Source organism: Acanthaster planci, linkage group LG03 (assembly GCF_054643075.1).
Source record: "Acanthaster planci isolate LZ-2023a linkage group LG03, COTS_SCS, whole genome shotgun sequence".
Lineage (NCBI taxonomy): Eukaryota > Metazoa > Echinodermata > Asteroidea > Valvatida > Acanthasteridae > Acanthaster > Acanthaster planci.
The window spans coordinates 4,908,211-4,933,476 of NC_141779.1; the positions used below are offsets into that span (position 1 = coordinate 4,908,211).

General features: G+C 43.1%; 2 protein-coding genes across 2 annotated transcripts; one reads left to right on the forward strand and one right to left on the reverse strand.

Annotated features, from left to right (window-relative positions):
• Positions 1–1,936: 1,936 nt before the first annotated feature.
• LOC110986307 (phosphatidylinositol N-acetylglucosaminyltransferase subunit A-like) lies at positions 1,937–12,606 on the reverse strand. Its single transcript, XM_022248075.2, has 13 exons — positions 12,439–12,606; positions 10,616–10,706; positions 10,304–10,369; positions 9,230–9,352; positions 8,489–8,664; positions 7,541–7,656; positions 6,699–6,806; positions 5,359–5,465; positions 4,771–4,853; positions 4,272–4,357; positions 3,854–3,981; positions 2,754–2,909; positions 1,937–2,340 (listed from the first exon to the last, which is right to left on the reverse strand). Exons 1-13 carry the CDS (start codon positions 12,453–12,455, stop codon positions 2,164–2,166), a joined length of 1,434 nt encoding a protein of 477 aa, XP_022103767.2. The 5' UTR covers positions 12,456–12,606; the 3' UTR covers positions 1,937–2,163.
• A 3,652-nt stretch (positions 12,607–16,258) lies between these two features.
• Positions 16,259–23,739, forward strand: LOC110986822 (protein TAMALIN-like). The gene is made up of 7 exons (XM_022249046.2): positions 16,259–16,902; positions 17,331–17,392; positions 18,488–18,539; positions 19,894–19,996; positions 20,830–20,923; positions 21,085–21,151; positions 21,382–23,739. The coding sequence occupies exons 1-7, from the start codon at positions 16,834–16,836 to the stop codon at positions 21,649–21,651; spliced, it is 717 nt and encodes a 238-aa protein (XP_022104738.1). The 5' UTR covers positions 16,259–16,833; the 3' UTR covers positions 21,652–23,739.
• The last annotated feature ends 1,527 nt before the right edge of the window (positions 23,740–25,266 follow it).

A 25,266-nucleotide genomic window follows, 5' to 3' on the forward strand; every position in this document is an offset into this window, starting at 1 on the left:
CCACTGAAAGCTGGTGCTCCCCTAAAGATGCTGGTGCCCCCTTGTAACCCCCCCCCCAGGTAAAGTCCTAGCAACGCAACTGTTCATGAAGACCTAGTGGCAGACACCTCCACGCAGATTGTGAAGGCAGCTGTTGCCATGAATAACCTGACAGCATCTCTAGGCAGACCAAAATGAAGATGTGTAATGGTCTTCATACTCTTTACACGGAGCCGAGACATGGCGTCTTGTTTATTTGAGAGTGGACATAAGGTCCTACTCAGCCTAGGACATATCTCACGATTACAAATTTTTCCTTTTTTACTTCTAAAAATATTCTCCTGATCTTGATGATCACTCTCCCAATTTTTGCCTTCTAAAAAATATCCCTCTGGAAAATATCCCCCTAACCTTGTTGATCAATCTCCCTTTTTTTTTCTGTAAAACATCCCCCAACCTTGATGTTTAGTCTATGCTATTCCCTCTCAAAAATATCCCCCTAACCTTGATGATCAGTCTCCCATTTTTTCTTCTAAAAAATATCCTCCAACCTTGATGATAGTCTACCAATTTGTTTTCGTTCTACTAAAATCATCCTAGCTGCAACGTTTATTATTCTGATTTAATTTTCCTTCTGAAAGTATTCTCATAGGCTTAATAGTTAGTCCCGTTATTTTCCTTCTCGAAAAAACCAAAAACGACCAAACAAACAAAACAACTCCTAAGCTCCTCCATTTTCCTTCTAAAAATATCCTCCTAGCCGCGATGAGTTGTTTCGTAGAAACTTCAGTCCGTCTGAATGGGCTTATTCAGGTTCTCTCTTGCCTAATAACATCTTGTCTCATTTCTTGCCGAGATCGACAAAGACTGAATGGTCTTATCCATATACAGTCGTCTTTCTCATAATGGCACACTACTACAGACGGTATAAATTTCCTCCATTCCGCGCCAATAGCTTGCAACGTTTGACATATCGCGAGATATGTCTTAGGCTGAGTAGGACCTTATGTCCAATCTCAAACATCTGCAGCAGCCAAACGCCTGGGCATATTTGATACGAATGCTCTGAAGCGCCTGGAGCATTATCCGATGGTCGGATTTTATTCATCACGATGCCATCTGCTTATGTACCAACCAACCACCAGCATCGTCTCTTGCCAGACAGCGTCGGCTTTGTTACTTCAGCCAGGTCTAATGGCTTTCGCCCTCTTCCATACCAGCTACGCTTCTACACTTTGAACCATCAGCTATCGGGGGAAACGCCCACAAGGAAGACCTCATCGTAGCTGGTCTGACTTTAGATCTCCAGCCTTACTTCACTGGGCATCAGAGATGCCTGGTCTCAAGCAAGTAACTCAAGCCTGTCCCAGATGGTGCCACCTGATGACATGTGTAAACTCCATGCAAGACTAAAATGGCACAAGCTCGAATTGACTTATTGATTGAGTACATGTTCTGTTTGGAACACAAACATATGCATGAGCTTATGTAGTTGTGGAGTGTTTTAACTTTATCCAAAAACAATTACGCAACCAGGGATGAATTTATGACTTTTAAACAAATGTTAAGGGACAATTAAGTACTTTTGCTCCATTTCCATCTCTGTTGGGTGATGGCAACAACCATGACTGATGTGAAATTTTTTTAAAAGGTCAGTGCACCATTATATCTTAGTTATCATTTTATGCAAACAGCACCGCAGATAATTTTGCAAAAAAAGTATTTCCTGTTGACAGACGTTGGAAGTGCTTCAGTTGTATCCAAAAATTTTTACCAAAATGTTTACAACTCTACTAAAAAGTAAAAACAAAATTACTTATTAGCAAAATAAAGATCTAGCCACTAAAAGTCTAAAGTCTGGTGACACTGATTGACTATTTTAATGGTACTTTGGTATTGCAGAGCTTAAAAACCAGACCAATATGGCTGCAGCATAATCACACACAATGGTACAACCTTCTCACATTGTCTTCCGCTCTGTATTTGGACACACTTCCCTTTCCAAGATTACAATTGTTTGAAAACAATAACGGCTAAAGCTTCATTTGTTAGTTTTTCAAATAACTTTGAAAAGGATAAATAAGGCCAATGTGAAACTCGGAAGCCATGGTTAACATCAGGGCGATTATTGCACAGCGTTGAACAGCCTGAGACAAAGCTGACCCAAACGGCCAACCCTGCGGACTACCTGTCTCCCTTTCGGCTAACTCGGGGTCTCAGTTTCTGTACATAAAGGCTGCCCTCTGTTGATTCGGACTGACAAAGTTCAGCTGGGTCTTTGGGACCTGTAGGTGCATGAATATTGTGCATATCTGCATCTGTGTAAGCTGGTTGGTTGGTATCCGGTACAATAGCGATGTTCTGTGGAACGAGCAAAACAGTAATGGAAGAGGCACCGTGCTGGCTATTGTTTGCTAGTGGATTCCAGAAATTTAGCCTTAACCCTCTGCAAGGCCATAACGTCCCTTGGGAACCTCTCGCCCTTCATCATGTTGCACTGAGTGTTCACAAACAAAAATTAGCAGAGGAGCGAAAGTAAGGAAAGCAGGCTCTAAAAATGCTTGGAAATGTCTTCAAAGAATTTGTGGAAATTTGAACACCCCATCCAAAAAACGAATAAAATTTCGATTGTAATAAAAAGATGGATCAAAAAAGCAACGCTTTTGAGACAATCACGTAGAGATTTTCAAACTGAATGTTTAGTCCAGCCGACAGAAATATTAAAAAAAATAATAACAATAACATTCAAATGAACGAGTATTGCATGTACCCACCCTTCTAGGTTGCCACCACTCAAAGAACCAGTACAACAGAAGATCTACCACAGCTACAATGATGAAGAATTTGCCCGCAATGGGGCCCAGCTTGTTGTATCTCTCCAGCCGCTCAGCTAGGGACAACACAGGCATCTCCATGATGCTGCTGTAGATCTGCGCAAGAGCATCATCACATACTCCTTGAAATGGAGTTCACGGTTACGACATTATCAACAGTATGACACCAGCTGGGCTCAACTTTTTGAATAGAACTTGAGGTCAATTCAGGCCGTCTGTGGGCGCATTTTACCAAACCAGTGAGAAGCCCCGAAGCATGGGGTCTTCTTTACCTCTCTGGTTTCTGAAATGGAAATCCCCCGAATGTGTACGCAAGTCCTCCGTGTGGTTGTGACAGAAAACCATTGCAGCTTTTGCTGTCCTCCAGGCTGAACAGTTCAGGATACTTGAAAACATTTTTTTGAATGTAAGAAAACTACCCGACAAGTCTTTTTACTACTCTCCTCGAAAAAATTGCACTTTTTCAAGATTAAAAAATTGTCTGTGCTTTTCCTGACAAACGAGGGTGCAGGGATGCAATGTTGGTTTATACAGGAAGACACTATTTATGGGGGGAGGGTCTGTTTAAATTGGAGACCCCAAATTTGCTCATCGAAGATGTTTGTAGGGAAATGTTGCTTGCTGGTTTGTAAACTAAAACTAAAAGCCAAAAATTTGCAAGAGCAAAATAATCCAAATTCTGACAACTTGGAGTGCCCAAATAGCTGTAACACTGGGGTTTCTCCCTTGTTGACATCACACGCTTTCTCATCAAGATATGCAAATTCAAATTAGCATGAAAATAGAAACAGCATCAAACTGTCCTTAAAATGGCACATCCTGAATTAGAAAATTGGGTTTAATGGGACACAAAGGAGCATCTATATTGGCAACGGCATTGAAAATAAAAATTACACTGCCTGGACCCCTTAAGTGTCTCTCAAATCTCTCTTTTTCTTCACCGCGAGGGAATCTGCACAGTGAATCCCCTGACATTTACGACTAATTCTTTCAAACTTGGGGGGCATTTGTACTGATGCATGAGTTCATTCTGTACTCACTTTTTCCGTTCTCCTAGCCACGTTCTGCCAGGTGTAGACGCCTTTCATTGTCTCATAGACCTGCTGTGCTGGTACGTGGCTTCCCTCCCTCTGTCTGGCAACGGCAACTTCCAAAGCTTCTACTAAAGCTGTTAAAATTTATTGACATACATCATTACAGTTTTATGCAGCCATTTTAACAATAGAAAAACAAATGGTGCCCAATACTCCCAGAAGACAAAGTTAGCAAGAAACAAAGAAATGGAAATAAAAAAAGAAAGAAAAGAAAAAAACAATGCAAAGTTTTGAAGTTGACTTTGGAGAGAAAAAATTCCACCATTTTTTCCCACCATAAAATCCTCACAATTTCATATAATACCACATTCAAGCGCAAGTTGTCTTTAGACAGATGTGCAGTACTTCTTTGAATTCCTCTTACATTTGACACTTGGCTCGGCAAGAATGATAAACTCCTCCGGCAGCACTTCCGGGACTCCGCCTACTTTGGTACTGACGACCTGCAAACTAGAGGGAAAACATATACACAGTGATCTGCATGACATGACGCAATTCCCAACAGGTCAGCATTCTGTAGAAACACACTAAAACATAAATTGATACATTACATTGTGGGAAAGCCTCCTTGAATCAGGGAGAATTGCCCCTGCTCATCAGGCTATGAGACCAGTTTTGACAGCCGATATCAGCCTCTACCCTCATGGGCACCCACTTCGTCTTCCTGGCTGGAGCGAGGCAAGTCGGGTAAAAGGACTTGCCCAAGGTCACAACATGTCACCAGCTGCTGGATTCGAACCCCAGCCCGATGACTGAGAGTCACACCCCCTGACCACTAAGCTACACGCCCCTTACAGATAATGTTACAGTGACTTCCAAGCCTATGTAACCACTGCTACTGCCACTATCAAACCAAAACTCACCCACAGTATGCAGCCTCAACAATGGCCATGCAGAAGGCTTCGGTCAGTGACGTATTCAGGAATATATCTCCTTCATTTAGGACCTTGAAACCAACAATACAGAAGTCTTACATTTCAGATTGCCACGTCAGGCTTTACAGACAGCAGAGACAATTTCAACTGATGAGCATGCACCAAGAAATTAGGGGTCCAAAAGTGTGGCATTTCTGTGTCCCTGTTACGTCTGACCTTTGTTATTTGACATGGAAATATCACTGGAATTGATTTCAAACTATTACTTTTTGTTTGGCAGGCAATTTGCAATAATTCATCACTCTTGGAAATTGGGAAATGTGATCTGAATTTACAAAATCATATGTCAGATGTGACAGGGACACAGAAAAAAAATGAGCCCCTAATTTCTAGAATTACCCCTCGAACAACAAAACCCAGGAGTGAAAAGAATTGAAATTTCACAGATGTACGACTCTATACGCAGACCAAGTTTGAGAAAGATTGATCGTGGGACAACCAAGATCTTAGGTGCCCCCTCCCCATCATGAAAACATCCAAAACACTTGGCCCTCTTGGAGTTAATGCGCATCTTACATCTTTAACATTGCCATGTGGTAGAGAGCCTAGCATCCTGACTCGATCTAGCAGCTGATAGTTCTCTCTCACTTCCTCGATATCTATCCTCTTGGGTCCGTCCCCTCCTTCAAGATCAAACACAAAAACACTTTTTAGTGTCTTTCTGAAGGGCAACAAGCGTTGGAATTTGACATTAGTAAATCTTGTGGCATCGAGAAAAAAATGTCAAATATACATTTAATTTTGTACAGAGGTACAATATGATTTGCACGGAGCTGTGGTTTCCAGTGACAACACAAATTTCACAACCCAATCTATGTCATAAAAATTCACGGTAATGTGTTCAACATAAGGAAACCCTTCAGAATTTCTTGCGCAAAGAGTTTTGACGTGCTGACCAACGCCCCTTAAACAATTGACGGTTGGACTAGCCTGATCAAGCATTAGGAATCGGACCTCTGGGGCATGTTGCAAGTTCGATCAGGACCATGGTTCACCATAGTTCGACAAACTTGGATCGAATGCATGCTAGTTGATGGTTGGACAAATCAACTATTTGTGATCAGCCTACAAAGGTCTGTTGAATTGTTGCTTGCAGTGCTGTGGCCGTTTTTAATAGCACAGTGAAAAGAGGACCAGTTATCAAGAAAAAAAAATGGCAGAAAGACTGCACTGAGATATTTCCGTCAGAAGCAGTAAACGATCATTTTGCGGTTCAGATTTTTTGGGGTTACTTCGCCTTTCTTTGTTCCGACAATAGCTCAACTAAAGTCATTCACACTTCACGTTCACTGCACATGCGCAAGCTGCATCACAATCCAACCAATAGTTAACTACTAATCTTTGATCAAATGAGCCATGTTGCATCGCTGGTTATTCACAACATTTTTTTTTTAATTTATAAGCACAGAGGGAATTGTAAAAATTGCGTGAAATGACAGAGAGTGATAGAAAGACGCAAACAAGGACAAACAGGAGACTGACAACAGGACTTTTGCTGGCTCAGCAGTCTCATTCCAAGTTGGACATTACCGCCCTTGCACCATATTAACAGGCAATCAACCCTTCTCCAGAGTTCCCGCCTTCGAGCATCATCAGACTAATCCCTGTCTCCAGAATCCTCCACCAGACTACTTAAGCTCCACTCCCAGTCAGTATCCGGCATTCTCCTGATGACGAGCAGAGCATACTGCTCGAAACGTCGAGTATCACTTGTTCTTTTCAGAACCGCAAATACTTACAAAAGAGATACGTCCATGGTGCTACCGCAAACCTACTTTCTATTAGGCAATCAACTGGTGACCAAACTATGGCTTGTATTTGCTTTTGCTCATGAATGCACTGGAGCTATGACCAACCTATCAGGAAGTCAACATCGTCGTGTCGCTGGCAGATTACGGGGATGACGCCGGCAAGAAGGTCCATGCCTTTCCTGTACACAAGGCGACTGACGACCACGATGGTTACTGCATACAATGAAGAGGAAAAAACACAAACTAATGGTTTTAAGGTCAGTAAGACAACTACGTGCTGAACAGCTGAGAGTGGAATTTGATTCCACGATGGGGTGTACACAGACTCTAATGTGACCCGCTCTGCAAAAAAGGGTACGAAGGGACACTGTGCTATTTCACACTAAGGGCTTTTTTATGTGGACAGGGTGATTTTTTACTTCCTGGTTTATTGGCTTCTATTATATCAGTGCAAGAAACCTAACTGTTGCTATGGGTATCAAGAGACTTTTTTCTTGGCTGATTTCTTTTTCCACTTCCTGTGTTTAACGGGCTTTGTTTCTGAAAGTAATTCTGTTGCTGTGTATGATATGATTATGCAGAAATGAATATATCCAGATTGCAAAATGCCAAAAGTGTATGTGACTCACTTTGCAAAAATGTCCCATAATACCCATTTTTGTGGAGCCGGTCACAAATCATAATGTTTATTTGGTTAAGATATTGTGTTCTGTCACCAATCGGAACTCTATTAAAGTTGGATTACATGAACTACATGTAAGTGACTGTCTTGGCTGGGAGTGGACAGGCAGGTATTTTTTTTTTTTCGCTGGAAAGGAAAGGGAAAGGCAGTTATTTCACTCAAGATGAAGCTCTGCTATTGGAATCAACAACAACAATTGATGAATGCTCAAGGAAATTTGGGGAAAGAGCACACGGCAGTTCAAGTTCCCAAGTGATTCACCTACTTCTGTCCGGGTTCCTTCGAGAGAGGTCGGGCATGAAGACACTGGAGTCGACTGCATTTGGTATGACGGACACGATGTCTGGTGGTAGACAGGCCCTCAGAACAGTATTCTCCTTGCTATACAATGGTCACAAAGATATCAGATAAACCTCATCCCAGACTGCTGAGGGTCGAGATCTGGCTTGATCGAACTGTCTGCTCCGAGAGGGCACATTTTTATTTCGGAATGACATCCCTTCGGGAGGAATTCACGACTTTTGCATCAAAGTTCATGTTTGCTTGGCGCAAGCCGCGCTGGGCCCACACAGCCAATTTCTGCACAAATGCATGGTCTTTGGGTGTGCGCCTGATGCATGTTCAAGCCGAGCTAAGAAAACGTCCCACCAGTTTGTCTTTTCTTGTCAAGTGAGGGGGGTGTTCCTAGAGTGGACATGTCAGAACAGCCAGAAAAAGATGCCGAGATATTTACGGATGCTCAGCGTCAGCCAAATCAAATGCTGTTTAACCTCACACATAAATCTGAGTATTGCTATTTTGATAAACTTGTCGTTTGATGTCTTTTATCCAATTATCGCGGCTGTGGGTCCCCCTTAAAATCAAGATTGAACCGTACAACGAGGTGAGTTTGGAGGAGGAAAAGAAATCCATGGAGCATTTGACAGAGGAGTTGTAGCTGTGACAATAAGATGCAGTACTTTGATTTAATAGGAGCTTTCAGTAGAACGAAGGCATATATTCACATCCCATTAGCTATGCTTATGTTCATCTCACACTTGGTTTTTTATTGGTACAACGGGCAAAAAAGTAGAAAACCTGAAAACCTCTCTGAAATTCTAGACTGTTGAGTAACATATTGATTTTGTTCGCCCAAATTATTTTTTTCCAGTCTCAAACTGTACCCCTCAAAGAAGTCCTAAAGAACTAAATGGGCGCTTTTGTATCAATGTACCTTGTGTGGGAGACGCATACAACGTGGTTGATATCGGCGAGTGTGAAGCTCAAGAGTTTGTTAGTGAGGATGGAGCTGATGTCGGCAAAACCGAAGAGGGAGTGATCAGTGAAGACTGTCTTTAAATTCATGGCACGGCCGTGGATTAAGGCTTCGTGGGCCATGGTGGAAAAGGCCTGAAATATGTCAAAATTAAAAACAGAGGGTGAACAGGAGAATGCCAAAACTGAAATTGTGTAGAAATTCTTGAACTCTCCAAAGTACGTCAACCACTTCTTGCAGAATGATGTGTTTGAATGCAGTGACCTCCTGTGGCAGTAGACGGAGGATGTTTTGGGCGAATTCAATATAAGTCAAGACTTATCCCCATGCTTGAGTGATTCCTATTGAGTTCGTACACATGCCAGGTTCAAGCTTGCCCGTGGAAGTTGAGCATGTTCCGAGCCTTCAAGCCACGCCTGGGCATTGTAGAAAATTTCGCTCTGCGACACTGTTTCAGAGTTTCCAAAAAGTAACAAGGTGAGAAATGTCACAAATATCTTGACCAAATGGCCACCAAGGGTCAGCCTTGGTAACGCCCAATTTTGTGAGAGACTGTTATCGTTGTGCACAAGTGAAAAAGTCACCTGCTTTATTGATCACTTAGATTTTCATCTAAAGGGGATTGAGCGAAACTACATTGTGCAGCTCTGAAGAAATAAGTCGGCACCAGAATACCAGGGCGCTCAAACTTCAGCTCACCGAATGGCCATGGATGATGGTGATCTGTTCCCTGATGAAGATGTAACGCATTAATGCCATGGTTCCAAACACAGTCGGAAACACACACTCATTGTAGAACACCACAAAGGGTAGATAGTATACCTACAGAAGAGTTAAGCAACCAAACATTGCAAATATATACGAATGGCATAGCACCTGGGGAGATGGTTGGGGGAGTAGCATAGCACCTGGGGAGATGGTTGAGGGGAATAGCATAGCACCTGGGGAGATGGTTGGGGGAGTGGCATAGCACCTGGGGAGATGGTTGAGGGGAATAGCATAGCACCTGGGGAGATGGTTGGGGGAATAGCATAGCACCTGGGGAGGTGGTTGGGGGGGATAGCTTAACACCTAGGGTGGTGGTTGAGGGAAATGGCATAGCACTTGGGGAGACGGTTGAGGGGAATAGCATAGCACCTGGGGAGATGGTTGGGGGAGTAGCATAGCACCTGGGGAGATGGTTGAGAGGAATAGCATAGCACCTGGGGAGATGGTTGGGGGAGTAGCATAGCACCTGGGGAGATGGTTGGGGGAATAGCATAGCACCTGGGGAGATGGTTGGGGGAGTAGCATAGCACCTGGGGAGATGGTTGAGAGGAATAGCATAGCACCTGGGGAGATGGTTGAGGGGAATAGCATAGCACCTGGGGAGATGGTTGGGGGAGTAGCATAGCACCTGGGGAGATGGTTGAGAGGAATAGCATAGCACCTGGGGAGATGGTTGAGGGGAATAGCATAGCACCTGGGGAGGTGGTTGGGGGGTTTTAGCCTCCCAATAGTTGGCAAATAATATTAATGTGTCCCGTCTTCGGAACACCGTTTTTTTCCCACAAGTGCCTATTTTGCACCAGCGCAAATCTCAAACAGGTGACCATAACTAAAAATCATGTAAATTCTGTTAAATGCGCCACTGAGAAGAAAAGGTGCCTGTTGCCCAATACTGCCCCTTTGAACAGCACTGTCGGAGAAGAGTTACTATAGCTCATGCATATTCATGATTGACCCCCAAAGTCTCATTGGTCCCTTCACCACCACCATATGCTCCGTCTGTACCTTTAGGTTGTTGGCCATGTAGTGTACCCCAACACGGTCGCCGTAGGAATGGGTGACCACAATAACCTGGATTATTAGGAGAAAACAAAAATTGAAACTATGAAGGAGGCCTCACAGACCACGTCATAACAATATCTCTTGTACTAAATCGTTTTGCATATATTCAAACTTCTGTCCCAGCAAATTTTGATTTTTTTCTTTTACATCAATGAGGATTTGCTGTATGAAATACCAATATCAGTTTTTAGATTTGTTGCTGATCCTGGAAAATATACTACAGTTATGTACAGGCACTCGCCGCTTGGAACTTACTTTGTGGCCTCTCTGGAGAAGGCACTGCGAAAGTTGGAAGATGTGATTCTCCACTCCTCCCGTATTGGGGAAGAAGAAATCAGACACCATGCTACAACGAAGAACACAGATGCAGTGGTGTTGAAATTACTGACAGAATACCAGCTACACTGCAGTTTACAAAGATTGAGAGGCAATCAGATGAAAGTATATCACAAGGTTTATAGGCTCATCTTATTTTGACTGCTGATACACCAATTATGCCTGCCAAGTCATGTGACCTGTAGAGGGTATCAAATATCAACAAACACGGCATCCTCCCATTGCAAAATGTGTTTTAACTTTTTAGTGTTGTTTATAAAAAATGAAGACCATTTTTGGCATATTACTCAGCAAGTGCCAAAAAACAATTTAGCAGTGAAAACTTAGAAAATACAGAATTGTTCAGATTTTTTCTCATACGCGTTTGTGTACAGAGTATCAAGTGGCATCCATAAATGGAATTCTTTCCATTTGACGGGTATTCAAGGATATGTACTGTATCACACTAGGGCCCAATTTCATGGCGCTCCTTACACCAGAATTCCGTACTTACGATCTCCATTCTGCGCTAACCGCACTACCAGAAAAATTCTGCGCTAACCTTTTAAGCACGGAATCCTTAGTTACGGGATGTACATGTACGCATGTGCGCAAGCCAAAATTCTGCGCTAACCTGTGAAATATGTTCACCGTAAGCACAGTATTTTCTGCTACGGTATAAGTGCCGATTTTTCACTTGCGGTAAGCAGTGCCATGAAATTGGGCCCCGCTGTTAAGTTCCGCCTTGAATTTTGTGCCAACTCACTGTACTCGGTCCTGAGTTGATTTGCCTTTGAATGAAACCCACTTGTAGGATACTCAACTCGGGAAGGAGGACAATCAATCTGCACAAGAGTCAAAACTATCATGTGATTTCGCTGCGCCATCAGTCAGCAAAGATCCCGCATGAAACGTCTGACTTTACTTCCCTGTTTTTGAAATAATCACCACTTTCGGAGTACACATGGTGTTTAGTCGCCATGTGTTGGGCAAGGAACAAAATTGGTTCCTGCCGTCATCGTTATCTACGTGCATGCGGGAACCAGTAATGATAATGTTTGGTGCGCGTGTGCATGATTGCAGTGCTAGAAGAGAAATCATACAACTGGCATCTAACCAGTGCATTTTTTTTTCAAAAAGTAATTTTTCCCCCCCCAAAAATATTTAGGGCTTTTCTATGCAAATACATTGTTGTACATGTAATAGAATCTGACATAAGAGATTGTGAATTCACCGTTCCAGGTTGGCGCCTGGATTGGTGATGGTACATGTTGTCGTTTTGCAGTCTTCGCACGCCTACCTATCCCCTATACCCCTAAAGGGATAAAGCGGCAGCATAAATGATGCGACAAAGAGCTATGAATGAAGATGCATCAGCATATGTAGTCTGGTTTCTTGACCTGGAACCATAAAAGTTTCTTTAATGATATTCAGCATATCGAAAGTGACTAAGTCGGGTGACAAGATGCGAAACAAAATGGCAATGCGGTCGTCTTTCGCCGAGCTCTTGTAAAAAGAATTCTGGTACTATGTGAAGAGAGTTGCCTCTCTGTCAGTGTCAAAGTCGAGTTGTCCTAACGGACGACTTGGCAAACGGTCGAGTTGTCCGACATCAATTTGGGGGGACGACTTGACCCGGGGACGACTCGACCCGTTTCCACGTAGAATTTTCTGAACGTCATTAGTAGTATCATAGTACTCGTGACCGTGCTGACTGAATTAAACTGTCCCTAGGCCAACAACACAGCTTACAGGTAGCTTACCATATCCTGTGCTTCATATCTCTTGCTTCAAACGGACGAAACCCAAAAGAGCAGCGACAGGAATTCAGAAGGAAAAGTGTTCACTAACAACGGATAAAGTCGAAGGGGGGAAACGTGCGGATCGTGGGCGCGGCCATTTTGCACGGTGTCAGGTCAACTCGCCCCTTACTGACTCGCCCCTTTCCAACTCGCCCCCTCGTAAACTCGCCCCCTGACCGGCTCGCCTCTTACCAACTCGCCCCTGGCCGACTCGGCCCCCCCGAACGTCAAGCAAATATGGCCGGCCCAATGTATTAAAAAAAAAAACCACCAATGGTTCTAACCAACGACGCGACACGAACGACTCACGGATGGTGATGGATATTTGGACATCACCACTAATCACTTACAAGTAGGCTAATCTTGTTGTAGTGACCCGATATCTAGTTCTGTTGTTATGTACCCAGTTCAGACAAGCGCTGGCCGGCCCGGCCGGGCAGAGTCGACCCAAAATGTTTAGATTTATTTTCGTAATTTTTTTGGGAGTGATTTTAACTCGTGATATTCGTATTTTTCTTCCTTTTTTTGGAATTAAATATCTTTGAGAGTGTTTTTAATTTCTTTACTAGTAACTTAATGTATATTCCTCCGGTAGCTTTTTTAATTAAACGATGTGATGTAGTTGAGAAGACATTCCAATCTTGTCAATTTCCTTTTGGTGTTTCCCTATCTAGTTATACCTGACTAGAATAATTATAACTTACCCCTTTGCCATAAATCATGTCTCCTTAACACTTCCATAGGTTTGCGTTGCCGGACATTATGCCTAATATGTACCATTTTTTTATCCGAAATAGTCCGCAAAGTTAATTAATATGGTAGAGTGTGGGTGTTGTGGCGCACAAAATCCCATAGACAATACACAGGAAACGCTGCGCCATGGCCCATACACACGATAATACTGAATTAATTTTACCAATATCAAAAAAATATTGTTACCCCCCAAATTCCACAGAAAGGAAATATCCACCAAGCTTTAAACATTTTAACTATCATAATTCTCAACTTTGAGTGCCCGCGGCAAACCCCAGAATCTATTTTTAAGGGCAGCAATCACCGATTCCATCCCTGACTGATTGTGTTTTTTATTAAATGGTGAATGGGCCGGCCATACGTGCTTGGACACTTAGGGGGCGAGTTGGCAGGGGGCGAGTCGGTCAGGGGGTGAGTCGGTAAGGGGCGAGCCGGCAAGGGGCGAGTCGGCCAGGGGGCGAGTTAACCTAAAATCTTTTGCACTCATCCGTTCTCGGACCTGCACGCAGCTAGCTGCACGCGCGCAGCAACAACGGTACGTGGATCCAACCGTAAATCGCGCAGCGCGCCCTCTTGTGAGACCAGTACATTCTGGGTCCAGGGTATGCAGACTTGACAGGTGTAAACTGAGCTCGATATTATTTTCCTATCTCCGTGAAATAAACATAGAATTATTTCATCAGCTCTGGCCGAAAGTTTTTTTTACACGTGACGTACAAACTTGACTTTCGGTTGCGCGTTCCGAAGTTTTGTGGTTGTATATTGTAGATCTAATGAAAAGAAAATTGAAACCCAGTCTGAATAAAACAAGATCCTCGATTTATTTTTTCAAACCGAATCATCTCTGAAAAAATCGACGTCAAGCTCTGTAACATAGGCCTACGTCACAGGTGCTATTTTAAAAGATTATGATCGAATGAAGCCGGTCGAAAGCCACAAGAAGAAGATAGGGAACCGACTAAATATGCTTGGGGCGCAACAGAGCAAATACACGCCATGTCCCCCAAAAGGATGCAAGAAAATGTAGAGTTTGTGCCCTTAAAGTTTAATTACTACAAGCCTAATCGAAAACAACAACAATATGCGTTTTCCGTCTTCAAAATGCAACCTCAAAGGAATTCCTGATAGCACTTTATGCTCTGGTGCATACTGAGGAGTGATTTTTTTTCCGAAAAGTGCCACCAACTTCACTTTTGAATCGAGGTGTGTTTACCGGGACCTATATCTGGATCGTCAAATTAAAAGCAAGATGAAACAAAAACACTGGTTTAAACTTTTATTTTTTAATGAGGATAGTACATTTCCTTGCAACATTTTCTGCGCCGCCTTGTAAAACATATGCAGGTGGATCGTCAGGGCTCAAACGAGGAAGCACAAACGTAGGCTGACAAAGCCTTGGCGCCACAAGCCGACCCTGACTCACTACGGTCCTCGATCTAGCCATGGAGCTACATGGAGTAGACACAGTGGCGTTGTTAGGCTCTTCTTGGGGGGTGTGAGAAGCAAAAGTTTCCACCCTTGACGACGCCAGTGAGTTTGTATAATGGACGGCTCTTTCAGAAACCTTCTGAAACAGGTCTTTATGTCCCCACATAAGTAACACATATCGACACACCACGGATGATGTGAAAACTCCCCCCCCCATAAAAATCCCAATTTTCCAGAGGAGGCAAGGAGAGTGGCAAGAGTTTTCACAGGGGACAGTTACCTCTGGCAACGCCATTGAAATACACCCATACACTGTGGGTCGGATTAAGATAATTCACTTTCATTTTAGTCATCACTACAGCTGTCAGGATAACCTGTACAACTTCCTCTATCAACGATATAAAACTAACGGTTTTCAGCACTTTCACAATAACAAAGAATACTGCAAAACGCTGGGCATTTTTTTTTACCAATGCCGGGTACCAGGTGAATCGCCAACTATTGAGCAAACAGATTACCCAACTGCGTTGATTTTCTCCTAATGGGAAAACTTGTCTCATTTTACCAAATTGTTGTACAAAATGTTATTCGCACTAAAACTTTTTCCCCGTTATTCTCTTCTTGCCCAACAGTTAAGCGATTCGCCTGGTCCCTTGCTTTGGGCAAAAAGAAAAAGAAAAAAAAAACAGCATTTTAAACTGAAGTGCTGATATTTTCCGCCAGCAAATTTCCAGATGTTTTGTCATCAAACCTCCCTCTTAAAAAGTAAAAGCGAATTTTAAAAAAGGTCAACGGAACTGTGCGTAAAGTCCTAACATTTAATTTTTTGACTGTTTATGACATTTTCTGACAATATAAGAATGGAGAGCAGAAGAAAAAAACCCACTGATTTCTTAGTAAATGTTCACAGAAAGGCAGTGATTGAGAATTTGGGCATGGGGACACTCGCTAGGCGTTTTCCCAGGGGGAGGATGGGGGAAGCAACAAACTGATAAACCACACAGTGGATATGGATGTATTTTGATGTCTTTTCAAGCACATTGGCGAGTTTTTCCCTTCCCTCCTTCTTGGAGGGGGTGTTTCTTTCGGTGCCCACCCCGTTTTCCAGGGAGCATCTCCCCCGTGACCAAGTGGGGTGGAGTGGGCAATATACATACACCTTTTCTAGGGGAGGGCTCTATCACCTCCTCATATACCCCTAGCGACACCCCCCTGGTTATAAAGGACAAGCTTGGCAGTGTTATTTCGGTCGGTCCAAAAAGTCCCTTCTTGATGCAGGCTCTAAATTAAAACGGCAATTTCTGTCAACGAAACCAGAAACGCGATATTATCTGGAAGACAAATAGAAAAGATTCATTGCTTCATTCAGTCACCCGATCTGCAAACGTCGTCGGTTATTGCTCAATCAAGTTTACGCATGTCACAATGTGCTCCGACCAATCCCAAACCGTGATACATTTCCCAACCATTGCTCCAGCCAATCCAGAGTCGCGATAGATTATCTGTGTGTTTATTGCACTGGATAACATCATCGGTGTATTATTAGTAACAGAACAAGAAATCACCGGACATGATGCATGCGGCGTGTTTCCGCCCGATAAGGCCGCCTGGGATAGGGCGGTGTTCCCAGGCCGACATCAGTCGCCTGTACGCGCTGAAGATGACGACAATATCCATTTTCTTTTCGCAGGGGAATTTTCTGACGAGACCCTGTTGTAAACACATACCTTTAACCTCTCAGATACAGGGCCACTAGTGTTTCTTGACTATATAAACGAGAAGCTTTGTTTTAGACTGCCATTTACAAGCAGTTCCTGATTCTGTACGCACAACAGCTCCACTCACCCCAAAACGGCCGATCTATATTCATTAAAAACAATTGCTGCCAGTTTACTGTCTGTGCTGGAAAATTTCTGCTTTTTACCATCACACAAACTTGGGCTGTATCAACCTTCAACTGAAGTCTAACCATTGAAATACCACGGATTTAGATCATCGAAAGCTTGACGGATTTGGATCACCCATGTCAACAATGACCACATTATGGAACGGATGCCATGCGTTCGCATGAACCAAAAATATTGACAATTTCCTATAACGCTGGATAGATAGCTGTCATCTTCTGGTCGCTTCACACGAGCGATTTATTTGTAACTGACCACACACACGCTAATCATGAGGACTTTGGATAGAAAAAAACCGAAGCTTAGCAAGAAAGAAGTGTTTCTTCCCGACTTAGGAGAGGTAAGTGTTTTACCGTCATTTTACTGGAAAGGGCGCTGCCGGTCCGAAAAATCAGAGGATTTTTTTTTTTGTAAATTTGACAAAATGATATCCATGCGTCTTAAAAATACATAATGTATCAGTGCAAACCAAGTCGCAAGGCGGTTTCAGATGAAAATTAATTTCACGTCAGCTGAAACTTGTTGCTAGGAGGGGCGATAAAATTTACCAGCGCCCTTATTTGCTGAACCTCACGATGACCCATTCACGGGGATGCAATGTTGTGATTTGAAAAGTTTACAGTTTCTGACACAGGGTACACAATAGCTCAATGGAATTGCCCCCCGATGGCAAGATGCGCTGTGAATATTTCATTTAAGTTTAGTTTGGATCTCTGAAAGTGTTGTTGGTGAACGCCGACCCCAACTCCTTCTGTTGTTGGCTTTCAGGTGGCGTATGCCGTAGAACAAGACAGAGACATCTTCACACATGAGAAAGAAAACCCACGAAGGTAAATGACTGACTGAGCATAGGTGTTAACGTCCTTCGCAGACTAATTCAAATTTCGTGAGTAAATCCAAACCAAATCATAACATAAACCAAGCACACACTCAACCCAGTAATCACATATCTTAATTGGGTCAATTCGATTGGAACGAGTGACCACCAATTTTGAGTGTTGGTGTCAAACACGGTTCTAGATCCAGTGGTGCAGTTAATGGTGGAAGGGGGACGTGTCTACCCCGCTTATGTTCGTGACCCTGGGGGTCTCCAGGGGCCCCTGCCTATACTTGAAATCTTGAAATGGACGCAGCTCATGCACAAGCCGAAGTTCATTATTCTTCCTGTGCGAAAAACACTGTCCATACGGCCCCCCTCGAACTTTCGTCCCACTTACGCCACGGTTTAAAACGAAATATTCTCCAAAATATATATTCTATGTATTTGAAAGGCAAATGAAAAAAAAACTAAAAGTGCAAAATAAACTCGTTTTGAAAATCAAGGAAAAGCCTATTTTAATTTGTCTTTGGAGCACGTCTAAAGGTTTCAGATACGGTTGTACTGGTCCCTGATCTCTCCCACGAGGCACGTACCAAGAGAGAGAGAGAGAGAGAGAGAGAGAGGGAAAAAAACGCTCAATTGACTAAGGGGGGGTTGTCAGAGATAATTACAGAGGAGCTCCAATCTGCTAGTCTCTCCCACTAATGACGGATAACCGGGGCCTCTGTGAGCTGTTCGACATTATCAGATCAAAAGAATATGCTTGTTGGCACATTAAACATGTGACCGCCAATATACATGCCCGATGCCGTGGCTTGTCGTTACCTCCTCTTTACACGGATTCCTTCCGTTCAAAGGGGTCACCTACTACATTTAAGTGGAACTTGCAAGTTGTTCTGGAAATTTTTGTTCTAAGAGAATTCAAAGGTGAACCCCAAAGAGTTTGCATTTGATGGAAATGTGATGGTCTGGGTTTTGCGAATCATAGGTCGGTTCTCGAAACTAGTCCAGTGAGACGCTTCCTTTGTTTTAAAGGAAAACAAATGGAGGAAGCATTGAAACGTTTAGCATTATACCGAACATGTTTCATATATTTCCGTTGCAGACGAACTATCATCATAGAAAAGTTACATGGCTCGTTTGGCTTTGATCTACAGGTAAGATTACATGAAATTCCTTTCTTTTTTTGCCTGCTAACTGTTGACTTCTGCTTACTTTTGAATAATTTATTGCGTGTATCAAATATACCAGCGCTCTGCCATTTCTCTTTTGAGAATACACATAGGCCTACATGCTGTATTCTAACTGTGTTCATGGTTTCTTCGTTGTTATTTTATGACAACACCCTAACATTTTGACTGTGTTATTAGTAATGCTGTGAAAATTTCTGAGGTAGACACGTCGTGTCATCGTGTTTGATGCATATTCGACAGCCGCAGTTTTCGTGCGCAAATATCGCGTGAGGTTTTGCACTGCAATAACGTACAGAGAGCTTGTTTACAGAGCGTGTTTCCCCGTCTCTCGGGGTGAAAACCCGGGGGGGGGCACACTTGTTGATTTTCTTGGAGAGAAACCAAACACCCGTCTACAGCTTTGCACAGTCATGATTTTTCAACATGAAGGATACTTACTGCAGACGATCAATTATGCAAATGTAACAAGGCAAATCGGTTGTTTCCTTGCTCTAAATCCGTCACTTCGTAACGAGGACACCTGCCCCCCCCCCACCGTACACACCCAGCCGTTTTCCCGAATAACCAGAGTTACCGGTTTAAACAGAAGGGCTAGTAATTCACCAAAAGTGGGAAGTGGTAAACCTAGTGAACAAGTAAGTTGGAAATCAGCTCAGAGATTCCAGCTAACGATGTATTAGCCAAATCACTGTTCAACGATTGGTTTCAACAAAGCTAACAAGGTTTCAACTTGATTTTCGACAGTAGAAACCTTTTGTTGGAATATTTTAAGTGCTTCACTGCTGTTTGTTAGGTTTTCGTTTTACGTACTTCCACATGCAGATTACAACACGTACACGTTGCCACGTCAATTAAAGCAAAGTCTGACTGATCCACCAGGAAACTGACATCAAAACGGGCAAACATTTGATTTCAATATCTCTGTTTCACAAGCACACTCGCCGTAACTGAGTCATTGTATGGACGTATAAAATAAGGATATTTCCTCCACAATCCTGGTGGTCAGTGACACAATTACACCCAAGTATTGCGTTTTCTCTCCAAGAAAATGTTGGGCAACGTGTGGATTATAAAACTTTAAGCGTTGTCGCCACCCGCGCGGCCTGCATTAAACTTTAGCCTTTTTTTGCGTAGGGGCATGGCGCCATCTCATTCTGCTAAGGTGTGTCATCTAATGAAATATCCGCCCCCTCCCACACTGTTTCCCCCCACCGTGGGCAACCACCTGAGCCACATGATATCCCCCAGTCTCCCATCGGCAGTACAGAAATAGTTCCAGCCGGTGACACGCTCAATTTCTTTCCCCCGTCGTCTGCAGACGTATGCTATACACCACCGCGGCAGTGACGAGGTTGAGGTCTGCACGTACGTGTGTGACGTGTTCAAGGACGGAGCGGCACACCTGGCGGGAATGAGAAAAGGTGAGATGCACCATGGGATAGGCGCACTGAAGGGCGCATGGGGAGTGGGGTACACGACCGAAGCTTCGTTGGAAAATCTGTAACTACCAGCTTTGGGACAATGTTACCGCAGTTGTTTAAGCAAATCGATTTTTACGTTTTATTCACTTACGGTCGAGCGTTGTATAACATGAATAGTGATAACTGTCAGTAGTTTTAATTATATTGAGCCAAACAAACGCCAACTGTTTTATTTTAACATCCATTGCTCCTGGAAGAAAACACTTTAAAGGAAACACTTTTAAAAACCAAACTAATTATTGCTTGCATCTATCAAGTGGCCGGAAATACTTGTTTACGTATTTGCAAACACTTTTTCCTAAAGCGAATGGTACGAGCGGTATCATGCTAACCGTATCAGTGTAAATAAACAAACAAAACAAAACGTGCATGGCACGGACATCCGCAGGCAGGAGAAGATAATTAGCGAAACAATTGATCGTTCCTAATATCACACCACGCGTAAACCACAACCTTAAATCGTTTCCGAATTAAAAACATTTTACTGATTTTACCATAGCAACTTCCCCTCAGGCTTGCCGGGTGAAAACCACAAAAAGTCATAAAGATACCGGGCAATGGGCGCTGTAGAGTATATTTCACTTATCAGGGTCATTTCAAACGGCTGGAGTATAACGAAAGTTCAAACCGCAGCCATTTCGTTGCTTTGGCGACCCTCGGGCCGCAATGAATGTCTGTCACCGCCAGCGCATGGATTTCTATCTTTGAGGTTCAGTTTTTGTTTTGAAGTATTTGGATAAATTTTTTTTAAAATCATTTGTGTGCTTCCACAGGTGATATTATTTTGTCAGTCAATGGCATCAACGTAGAGGGCGCTAAACACCACCAGATTGTAGAGCTCATAAAGTTAACACCAAGCTCGTTACGGTAGGTTTATGTACAAAACATATACTCCATATTATCAAAGCGATTCATCAGATATACCCATGACATCAGAAAGTTTCACGCTGAATATCTCAAATATTTAGAAATCACGATAGGCATTAATTACGTCAAGGTGTCACGGGGTTTGTTTATTATAATTACAGATTGGTAGTGCTGTTCGAAGACTGTGTGCGCAAAGTCGAACTCACCAAGAAGCTCGTCAAATTAAAGGTAAGAATGGTAATGCGCACACTTTCACAAGTCCACAAGTAATTTTGACGATTTTCGTGGCCAGGAATGTCTTAAAATTCACAATCTGCAAAACCGAAGTGTGTTACAACACCAAGAGCACTGAGACACTGATTCGCACATTGTAATGAGCGTGGTGTTATGGTGACTCTTCAAACTCTTGCGAAAAATGCCAATCTGTGTGTATTGTATTCTTTTTTTCATCTGCCCAGCGGACACTCTACGACAAGAAGCTAGCGTTCCGAGCCCTTCAGGCCCAGGAGAAGCGACTTCTTCTCGGCATGGACCGGTACGACCGAGGCCTTACCCCGTCCCACTCCCAGGACAGCGGCATCTGCTCGTCCTCTTCCTGCACGAACTCGTCCTTGCTGACTTGCAGCAGCAAGTCACACTCCATGAGCTCGCTCAGCTCGGGAGGCTTCTCTCTCTCCATGATTCCCGGCAACGAGAGCCTGGAGGAGATCTCCATATTGGACATCTGAGCAGACATGTCGCGGCGTCTGATTGGCAGAGAGTGACTGTTTCACGCAAGTCGCCGTAGAATGGATGCTTTGGCACACGGCCTGTGATTGGCGGAGACGGAGCCATCTCGCAACGATTTTTGGCTCAGCGCGTCTGATTGGACGAAGCCCGTGCGCATAACAATTGAGAAAGCTGGTTCCCTGCGTGCGATTGGTGAGAAGTTCGTCGATGCTAAAACTGCATCACACCGTTTCTGACAAACTGCACTGATAATAGAAATGATCCTCAAGACAATGTAAAACTGCGCATGATCGCAAAAATTAGATATAGCTTGCAATTATGTCATGGTGAAGTCCAGGGACAGAATGTCCAATTTCGGTCCCCCAAACCCGGTACCTGTTTCTGCCCTGAAAACGCCACTCTGAAAAGGCGGGAATAAATTCACAGTTGGCTATGCACGGTGGGCACTCCCGCTAGAAGCAAATTTATACGGGGGTGTCAAACATAGCCAGACTTTGAAAAACAAAGCTGCAGTTAATTTAACCGTGCAATAAACACGACCAATAAAAATTCTATCTTGTCTGGGTTTCACAATGAGGAAAAGTCCCGTGCGAATACACCGGCTATATACGTCAAGGGCAATTATAGGGTCAAACATGCGCCGGGAACATCAACTCAAGGAAGGAAGAGGGCTGACGTATTGCTTCTTTATTTCTGGGCTGAACTTCCTGAAAAAATTGTTGATCTGAGTGGAGCGGGACTTTCGAGAGGAATTGAAAGAGAAAAAGCTGCCAGCCGGTCACCAAATGCCCTTGGAGTATCCAGTTAAAACAGATGTAATACGATCTAACTGGAACCAGTTATTATTAAACTTCAGTGGAAAGGGGTCGTGGTATCACCGACCTTTTAAAATGCCACCGAAATGCTTGCTCTTAAGGTTATCGGAAGCAGGATTACACTTTCCTCCTTTCCCAGACCTTAAATAACTTTTTCCCCGAGAATAATGATCGGGGTCAGCTGAACTGTCTGTTTGATATTTTAAGTAATTCCTTGGTCACTTCGCTGTCATTAATGCTCTGATTCGATTCTTGTATTGCAGAGGTATGTTCCGTAAAAATTCACTTAATTTCAAAAGAGAACAGGGTATGATTGTTACTGGAGATCAGACGTGTTACCTGGCACCAATCAAAGAATCTGTGCATTTTCCTGGGTAAGGTTTTAATACATGTACATGCCCTTGTACTATTGGGAACCAGACCTTCTTCAACAAGGTTTAGGGCCACACGAAGTCTTTTGCTGCAGGCATATGCACGAACCAGAACGCCCGTTGGGACGAGAGAGGTTATAGTTTCTACACCCCTAAACAATATTTCAGTCCCGGCCCGATTTACTCTCTGAATGATATCGATACCTAACACGTGACGCGCGACTCCAAGACTCAGTTTCGATCAATGAGGTCATCGTATCGGAAGCAAGCTGGGACCATTACAACAGAATCACGTGCCGTCTCGAAAACTAGCATATCGAACTGTTTCTTTGACACGAAGATCTGCGATTTCGCAATCGAATGTATTGGAAAATTCCTCAAACATCTTTTCCGGGTGTGAAACACCTGGCAGATTCTAGAACCACAAATGCACTGCCGCACATAATGTGATATGGCTCAGCAATCCAGGTTTCGAACTGTGAGTCGGTCGAAAAACCTATGTGCAATATTTACTGATCGTATTGCGATACATGTTTTTCCTTCAGTTGTTTTGCAACCATACAGCTTCTGATTACGATCCCTTACAGTTACAAGCAAACTAGAGCTTCGCAGCAAATCAGGAAAAAGCACGACCGTGATAGTCGTCTGAACACTGCGTAGAAAGCTCCAAAAAGATTATGCCAAAATAAACAAACACAAATGACTGCAAGGTGACACAAAACTCGGGCTCGATGGATCGAAAACAAGTATCGATTTGATTTGATGCAAGAACTTCAAAGTGTGTTAGAGAAAATTTACCTACTGAATAAAGCCAGCTCGTTATTCGATAATAATGTAAATATTTAACTTTAAATATGTTATTTAAATTAAATGGAATGAAATAAAATATTAGATTAATAAATTCATTCTACCGATGTGCCACTTTGTACTGTTGTTAGCATATTCGAAATTCACCAGTTAAATCTCCATATTCAGTTCTCTTTCCAAGTTGCAATCCGCTCCTTCTGTTCCAAGCCAGAAAATAGACTCAAAACATTCAGAGCGGTCCAAATCATGATTTCATGCCGACAAATTCTCGGCAATTGGAATATTTTGTAGTCCAAAGACTGGAGGATACAGATTGAATGGTGAAAACCAGCAAAACTACCAGCACGTATTTCTGGGAAAATTTGTATAAAACGGAATCCTTCGAGCGGCTCTCTTTTTGAAATGGAATGAATGCATCGATTTCAAAATGGCAATGGTTTCAACACTTTTTTAGAGGGCGTGTTCCTCTCAGGATGGTAAATGTCAACAGTTACAGAACAGGTAACCTTCCAACGAAAGGAAAATGACAGTTGACTAAATAAGCTTAAATGTGATGTGTCCCTTAAATGTCTGGGAAACTTGTATTTTGCCAAACATTTGAGGGCAAATTCACTCGTCACTATATTGTCTATGGCAGCTTAAAAACCCGATTACAACCATTAGCATTTCAGTCAGGTTCTTCACCCTAATCAAGACACTACACATTATTAAGCGAAGGCCGAGGCTAAACTTGAGACCTGATCTCACGAATGCCAGGTTTGTTTTTTTTTTCAACTTCCAGCTTCGTTCCATCGTCGGTTTCAGATTTTAGTTTCGTGGGTGTATGCTCGATCCGAGTCCTTCAAGCTCAATGCAGCTCTCTTTTCTGCAAGCGAGAGATCAATTTTTAAAAAGTGGAACAAAGTTTAGATGTTTGAATCCGACTGCATGGGTTGAGACATAAAGCAAACAGATATTTGACATTTGGGAAAGGACCCAGATCTGAGACTGAATCTGCCTTGACCAGAAGCACCCCCTCATTTATTTAAAAGAGCCATGTTGGCGGGGAGTGTTTATCTTGTTGGTGGCGACGCGACCGTAACGTGTGCGTTTCACAGTCGTGCGTGAACCAGCAAAATGCAGTTCCCACCAAAGGAGCCTCAGTTGAGAAAATTGCGCCCTCTTTTGGTCCTGCTCAGGGCTCATTGGCTGATCAGGTGTAGGAGAAACTTCCTTTTGGGGTCGTCTGATTGGTCAAATTTTGATGCAGCTTTTTGTTTACATTTTTGTGGGTATACCTGACATGCGAGCGCCTGTAACTATGTAATCCACCATTCAAAAAAGCTCTTATCTGGAAAATGCTGCTCATATTTACATAGGCCCTATGTAATTTAACTTCCATAGCTTTCACTGCCCGTAACCACTAAAACTTTGTGCAGACCAAATTTCTACTTGGGGTCCATTTGGAATATGAATATCAACAGTGCGCGAGAGGACATCAAAGCTACCTGCTCCGCTCTGGATATGAAACGGTGCATGGGTCACAAAAAACGGCCATATTGCAACAACAGAAAATACAGCTTGTTTCGGTAAACCGTACTCACAGGAAAAAATATGTACGTAAATGCATCGCCCACGTTCA

Excerpts from the sequence above, each read along its gene's own strand:
- LOC110986307 (XM_022248075.2), bottom strand. Across the intron at positions 10,370-10,615 it reads TTCTCCAGAGAGGCCACAAA|GTTATTGTGGTCACCCATTC; the intron begins GTAAGTTCCAAG and ends CTAATAATCCAG. Across the intron at positions 5,466-6,698 it reads CGATGTTGACTTCCTGATAG|GAGGGGACGGACCCAAGAGG; the intron begins GTTGGTCATAGC and ends TTGATCTTGAAG.
- LOC110986822 (XM_022249046.2), top strand. The coding sequence starts at position 16,834 with ATGAGGACTTTGGATAGAAAAAAACCGAAGCTTAGCAAGAAAGAAGTG. Across the intron at positions 16,903-17,330 it reads TTCTTCCCGACTTAGGAGAG|GTGGCGTATGCCGTAGAACA; the intron begins GTAAGTGTTTTA and ends GTTGGCTTTCAG. Across the intron at positions 18,540-19,893 it reads CGTTTGGCTTTGATCTACAG|ACGTATGCTATACACCACCG; the intron begins GTAAGATTACAT and ends CGTCGTCTGCAG.